The sequence below is a fragment of the Penaeus vannamei genome, chromosome 37 (assembly GCF_042767895.1).
Source record: "Penaeus vannamei isolate JL-2024 chromosome 37, ASM4276789v1, whole genome shotgun sequence".
Taxonomy (NCBI): domain Eukaryota; kingdom Metazoa; phylum Arthropoda; class Malacostraca; order Decapoda; family Penaeidae; genus Penaeus; species Penaeus vannamei.
In genome coordinates, this window is record NC_091585.1 from 3,134,000 (window position 1) to 3,141,499 (window position 7,500).

General features: G+C 37.4%; 1 protein-coding gene across 1 annotated transcript in view; it reads right to left on the reverse strand.

Annotated features, from left to right (window-relative positions):
- Positions 1-7,500, reverse strand: part of LOC113822377 (ribosome-binding protein 1) — a 54,025-nt gene that overhangs the window by 41,529 nt on the left and 4,996 nt on the right. The window contains exons 2-3 of the mRNA XM_070115622.1: positions 4,763-5,482; positions 3,585-4,643 (exon numbers count right to left, since the gene is read on the reverse strand). Coding sequence (XP_069971723.1) covers positions 3,585-4,643; positions 4,763-5,446 — 1,743 coding nt within the window. The 5' untranslated portion in view covers positions 5,447-5,482. The remainder of the gene's footprint in view (positions 1-3,584; positions 4,644-4,762; positions 5,483-7,500) is intronic.

Consider the following 7,500-nt stretch of genomic DNA (forward strand, 5'->3'; position numbering starts at 1 on the left):
AAAGGATAAAGGCAAGGGATTAGGAAAAGGATAAAGCAAAGGGATTAGGGAAAGGATAAAGGACAGGGATTAGGAGAAAGATAAAGGAATTGGATTAGGGAAAGGATAAAGGACAGGGATTAGGGAAAGGATAAAGCAAAGGGATTAGGGAAAAGGATAAAGGACAGGGATTAGGGAAAGGATAAAGCAAAGGGATTAGGGAAAGGATAAAGCAAAGGAATTAGGGAAAGGATAAAGGACAGGGATTAGGAGAAAGATAAAGGAAAGGGATTAGGAAAAGGATAAAGCAAAGGGATTAGGGAAAGGATAAAGCAAAGGGATTAGGGAAAGGGTAAAGGAAAGGGATTAGGGAAAGGATAAAGGAATTGGTTTAGGGAAAGGCTAAAGGAAAGAGATTAGGAAAGAGGATAAAGCAAAGGGATTAGGGAAAGGATAAAGGAAAGGGATTGGGGAAAGGATAAAGGAAATGAATTAGGGAAAGGATAAAGCAAAGGGATTAGGAAAAGGATAAAGCAAAGGGATTAGGGAAAGGATAAAGGAATTGGATTAGGGAAAGGATAACGCGAAGGAATTAGAAAGAGGATAAAGGAAAGGGATTAGGGAAAGGATAAAGGAAATTGATTAGGGAAAGGATAAAGGAAAGAGATTAGGAAAGAGGATAAAGCAAAGGGATTAGGGAAAGGATAAAGCAAAGGGATTAGGAAAAGGATAAAGCAAAGGGATTAGGGAAAGGATAAAGCAAAGGGATTAGGGAAAGGATAAAGCAAAGGGATTAGGGAAAGGATAAAGGAAAGGGATTGGGGAAAGGATAAAGGAAAGGGATTAGGGAAAAGGATAAAGGAAATGGATTAGGGAAACGATAAAGGAAATGGATTAGGGAAAGGATAAAGGAAAGGGATTAGGGAAAGGATAAAGGAAAGGGATTAGGGAAAAGGATAAAGGATAGGGATTAGGAGAAAGATGAAGGAATTGGATTAGGGAAAGGGTAACGGAAAGGGATTAGGAAAAGGATAAAGCAAAGGGATTAGGGAAAGGATAAAGGAAAGGGATTAGGGAAAGGATAAAGGACAGGGATTAGGGAAAGGATAAAGGACAGGGATTAGGGAAAGGATAAAGGACAGGGATTAGGGAAAGGATAAAGGACAGGGATTAGGGAAAGGATAAAGGAAAGGAATTAGGGAAAGGATAAAGGACAGGGATTAGGAGAAAGATAAAGCAAAGGGATTAGGGAAAAGGATAAAGCAAAGGAATTAGGGAAAGGATAAATGACAGGGATTAGGAGAAAGATAAAGGAATTGGATTAGGGAAAGGATAAAGGAAAGGGATTAGGGAAAAGGATAACGCAAAATGATTAGGGAAAAGGATAAAGCAAAGGAATTAGGGAAAGGATAAAGGAAAGGGATTAGGGAAAGGATAAAGGAAAGGGATTAGGGAAAGGATAAAGCAAAGGGATTAGGGAAAAGGATAAAGGACAGGGATTAGGGAAAGGATAAAGCAAAGGGATTAGGGAAAGGATAAAGGAAAGGGATTAGGGAAAGGATAAAGCAAAGGGATTAGGGAAAAGATAAAGGGAAGGGATTAGAAAGAGGATAAGGGAAAGGGATTAAGGAAAGGATAAAGGAAAGGCATTAGGAAAAGGATAAGGGAAAGGGATTAGGGAAAGGATAACGCGAAGGGATTAGGGAAAGGATAAGGGAAATGGATTAGGGAAAGGATAACGCGAAGGGATTAGAAAGAGGATAAAGCAAAGGGATTAGGGAAAGGATAAAGGAAAGAGATTAGGGAAAGGATGATAAAGCAAAGGGATTAGGGGAAGGATAAAGGAAAGGGATTAGGGAAAGGATAAAGCAAAGGGATTAGGGAAAGGATAAAGTAAAGGGATTAGGGAAAGGATAAAGGAAAGGGATTAGGGAAAGGATAAAGGAATTGGATTAGGGAAAGGGTAACGTAAAGGGATTAGGAAAAGGATAAAGCAAAGGGATTAGGGAAAGGATAAAGGAAAGAGATTAGGGAAAGGATAAAGGAAAGAGATTAGGGAAAGGATAAAGCAAAGGGATTAGGGAAAGGATAAAGGAAAGGGATTAGGGAAAGGATAAAGCAAGGGGATTAGGGGAAGGATAAAGCAAAGGAATTAGGGAAAGGATAAAGGACAGGGATTAGGAGAAAGATAAAGGAATTGGATTAGGGAAAGGATAAAGGAAAGAGATTAGGGAAAGGGTAACGTAAAGGGATTAGGAAAAGGATAAAGCAAAGGGATTAGGGAAAAGGATAACGCAAAATGATTAGGGAAAGGAGAACCCAAAGGAATTCGGAGAATGAGAAATTAAAAATAGAAAAAATACATTTCGATCCATTTCTTTCGTGTCCATTAAAATGGTTATTAATTGTTTATCTTATTTACTTTATTTTCAAAATCTTGATACGAAAAGAATTATTATAAAATTGAATCAGCAAATTATTTACTATAAGTTATAAGATACTATAAGATAAACAAAAAGCAGATAGATAAATGGAGAAACAAACAAATGAGTAAAAAACAAACAAATGAATATAGAAATCAACAAAAAGATATGAAGATAAAATAAACAAATAAATAGGTAAACAAACAAAAAATGGGTAAACAAAAAATGGGTAAACAAACAAAAAATTGGTAAACAAACAAAAAATGGGTAAACAAACAAAAAAATGAGTAAACAAACAAAAAATGGGTAAACAAACAAAAAATGGGTAAACAAACAAAAAATGAGTAAACAAACAAAAAATGGGTAAACAAACAAAAAATGGGTAAACAAACAAAAAATGGGTAAACAAATAAAATATTCAAATAAAAACAAACAAACAACGCCTCCCTCCCTCCGACTCCTTAAGGCGAGAGTTGAAGTGAGTGAGTGAGTGAGTCAGACCCACTTACTCATGAGGCTGAGTCGCGGGCGGTGAGTCGGAGCAGAGGCCGGGAGGGAAGGCCTTTGCGATCCAGAAGTGTGTGTCTGTCTGTCTCTCTTTATCTATTTATTTATCTATCTACCTCTATGTTGATGTTTAGCTATCTTTTTTTCTATTTATCTGTCTATATTTTTTATTTATCTATCTGCATATATTTTTATTTATGTATCTATATTTTTTTTATTTATCTATCTATATTATTTTTATTTATCTGTCTATATATTCTATTCATCTCTCTATATTTTCTATTCATCTGTCTATATTTTTTTTATTTATCTTTCTATATTTTCTATTTATCTATCTATATTTTGTATTTATCTATCTATACTTTTTATTTATCTACCTATATTTTTTCTTATTTATCTATCTATATTTTCTATTTATCTGTATTTTCTATTTATTTATCTATCTATATGTTTTCATTTATCTATCGATATTTTCTAGTTATCTATCTAATTATCAGCCTATGTCGATCTGTCTATCTATGAGATATATGAACGGGAATGAGTATCTATTTCTGGCGGAGAGATATTCGAGACCAGTCAGACCATCTCCTGTATCGTGAAGACATTCCCTCTCATTCCCACCTTCTCTACATTTGTCAACAGGGACACGGTTCTGTCTATCTGTTTCTGCCTCACCTTACTCTCATATTGGGCCTTCATCTTCCTCATTTTCTCCTCCAGTTCCTCCAGTCGCCTCCTGCTCTCTGCCTCCTTCGCCGCCTGCTGCCTCTGCTCCTCAGCCCTGGCCGCCTGCTGCCTCTGCTTCTCAGCCTTGGCCTCCTTCTGCCTCTGCTCCTCAGTCTTGGACGCCTGTTTAGCCTCCTCCTCAGTCTTGGACGCCTGTTTAGCCTCCTCCTCAGCCTTGGCCGCCTGTTTAGCCTCCTCCTCAGTCTTGGCCGCCTGTTTAGCCTCCTCCTCAGCCTTGGCCGCCTGTTTAGCCTCCTCCTCAGTCTTGGACGCCTGTTTAGCCTCCTCCTCAGTCTTGGCCGCCTGTTTAGCCTCCTCCTCAGTCTTGGACGCCTGTTTAGCCTCCTCCTCAGCCTTGGCCGCCTGTTTAGCCTCCTCCTCAGTCTTGGCCGCCTGTTTAGCCTCCTCCTCAGCCTTGGCCGCCTGTTTAGCCTCCTCCTCAGTCTTGGACGCCTGTTTAGCCTCCTCCTCAGCCTTGGCCGCCTGTTTAGCCTCCTCCTCAGTCTTGGCCACCTGTTTAGCCTCCTCCTCAGTCTTGGCCGCCTGTTTAGCCTCCTCCTCAGTCTTGGCCGCCTGTTTAGCCTCCTCCTCAGTCTTGGCCGCCTGTTTAGCCTCCTCCTCAGCCTTGGCCGCCTGTTTAGCCTCCTCCTCAGTCTTGGCCGCCTGTTTAGCCTCCTCCTCAGCCTTGGCCGCCTGTTTAGCCTCCTCCTCAGTCTTGGACGCCTGTTTAGCCTCCTCCTCAGCCTTGGCCGCCTGTTTAGCCTCCTCCTCAGTCTTGGCCGCCTGTTTAGCCTCCTCCTCAGCCTTGGCCGCCTGTTTAGCCTCCTTCTCAATCTTGGCCGCCTGTTTAGCCTCCTCCTCAGTCTTGGCCGCCTGTTTAGCCTCCTCCTTATCCTTGGCCGCCTGTTTAGCCTCCTCCTCAGTCTTGGCCGCCTGTTTAGCCTCCTCCTCAGTCTTGGCCTTCTTCTGCCTCTGCTTCTCAGCCTTGGCCTTCTTCTGCTTCTGCTCCTGCGGGGATATGCATACATACATATTATACACACATACGCACAAGCAGACACACATACGCGAATGATCAAAATGCACATTCTTCCAAGCAATGGAGAGAAGAGAAGCGCAGTTCTTACCTTGTCTTCAGCGCTGGTCGGCTCCGCGGCTCCTCCTTCGCCGGGTGCGCTCTCGTTTGTTAGTTCAGGATGTTGCGTTCCTGTCTCCTTTTTGTTTGTTTGTTTGGTATTTGATTCGTCATTTTCTGTTTCTTGTTTGTTTCTCTTTGTTATGCTTATTTCTCTTTTGCTTGTTAGTCGTCTTTGCTTTGCTGCCAATTTATCGTTTGTTTCTTTGTCTTTTGTCCCTTTCTTTCTCTCTTGGTTGTTTGCTTCTTCTTTACTTCCTTCTTTGTCTTTTATTTCCTTGCTTCCTTCTTTCTCTTCCTTTGCGTGTTTATTTCCTGTTTTTACGTTTCCTCCACCTTTTTCTTTTTCTTGATTACTTCCTTCTTCGTTGTTTCTTATTCCCTTGCTTGCTTCTCCGCTTTTGTTTTCGTATATTCTTCCTTCTCCTTCGCCATTTATTTCCTTGCTTGCTTCTCCCTCCACCATTCCTTCTTTGCTCATTTTATCGCTTCCTGCTTCCATCCCACTTATCGCATCCTCCTCTCCGCTGCCTTTCGCCTTATCCACTTCCGTCTGTTCTCTGTTCTCCGTTCTCCGGCTATCGTTATTCATTTTCTGTTTCTTTGGTACGTTCCCTCCCTGTTCCTTGCCTGGCTGTTCAATTCCTTTCTTCTCCTGGTCCATCATCTTTCTCATACTCTGGCATGGGGTGTCTCGGTGTCCCTTTTTCCGCTGGAACAAAGAGGGGAGAGGAAAAGAGAGAGTAAGTGGGAGAGGAAAAGAGAGAGTAAGTGGGAGGGGGGGAGAAAGAGTAAGTGGGAGGGAGGGGGGAGAGGGGGAGGGACGGAGAGGGAGGGGGAGAGAAAGGGGGGAAAGGAAAGAAAGAGAGAAACCGAGAGAGAGAGAGAGAGAGAGTGGCAGAGAAGGAGAGGTAAAACTAATATCAATACAAATATGATATAAATATAACAAGAACAATAAGATAATACAAATTATAATAATAATTTGAAACACTCAGAGAGCGTCGTCTCCGCCAAGGCAATAATGTCACCGATGCAGTAAAAATATTTACGCAAAGAATTACATAACAATCACTTTAAAAAAAAAAAAATTGATCCGATCACCACCAAAATTTAATGGAATCTAAGCTAAGACACCTGTACTATTATCTTCTTTTTTTTAAATAAAAAATCTGTTCATAACTTTTTGAGCTTCATTTGCAACAAGAGTAATTCATGCAATAATTTTTTAAAAATCTTCGATCCGTATCTATTCATTAGTTTTTGAGTTATCCTGCTAACCAACCAAGTAACAAACAAACTAACTAACGCAACCAAAAACTAAACTCCTTGGCGGGGGTAATAATTAAATTGTTGATGACCATAAGGATGATGATTATGATAATAAGGATAAGGATAATAATGATAATAATAATGATAATAATAATAGCAATAATAACAATCATAATATCAACAACAAAAATAAAGATAACAATGATAATGATAACAATACCAATAATAGCTATCATCATCATTATCAAGAAAATAATTATTATTCGTAGTAGTATTACCTCTGTCAAGATTATGTTCTTCGTAGTGTTGGTTGGTTGGTTGGTTAGTTTGTTGGTTGGTTGGTTAACAGGATACCACAAAAAGTTTTGAACAGATTTTTATATAAAAAATACAATAGAAAATAAAAATATATAAAAACAATAATAATAAGAATGATAATAATGATAATAATAATGATAATAATAATAATAATAATAATAATAATAATGATAATAATAATAATGACAATAATAATAATAAGAAGAGTAATAACAATAATGATAATAATAATAATAATAATAATAATAATAATAATAATAATGATAATAATAATGACAATAATAATAATAATAATAATAACAATAATAATAATAATAACATTAATAATAATAATAACAATAATAATAATAATAAAAAGAATTACCAGAGGTATGTCTTAGCATAATCTAGATTCCATCAGCTTTTGATGGCGATCCGGATCCAGGAAATTCTTGAGTGATCGCATCAAGAGGGTATCTCTTATCCTTATCTTTATCACATACGGCAACGAGGTTATGTTTACGAGCTTGAGGAAGGCGATTTTAATCCTTCAGGTTAATCCTTCAAGTGAATCCTTGTGGACTTGAGAAGCACTTTGATTTAATCCTTCAGGTTAATCTTTCAAGTTAATCCTTGTGGACTTGAGAAAGTGATTTTTAATTAATCCTTCAAGTTAATCTTTCAAGTTAATCCTTGTGGACTTGAGAAAAGTGATTTTTAATTAATCCTTCAAGTGTGGATATTTCTATTCCATGTGACCAGTGATTATATTTTGCATTATTATTATTATGCTAATAATGATAATAAGGATAATATTAATAATCATAATGAAAATAATAAAATCAATAATGATGATAATAATACCAATACAAATACTAGTAATAATGATAAGAAGAAATATATATATTATTATGACGATACTAAAGAACATATTAATATAATGATAAGTATCAGTATAATGATAATCATACTGATACTGATAATGATCATAATAGGAATGATAACGATATTTATGCTTATGATAAACGTAAAGAAAATTATAATAATAATGACAGCTATTATTCTTTTTATTCTTATTCTTATTACTATAATCATTATCATTGATATTATTATTATTATTGTTATTTTTTTTTTTCTTATCATCACTATTATCATTATTAT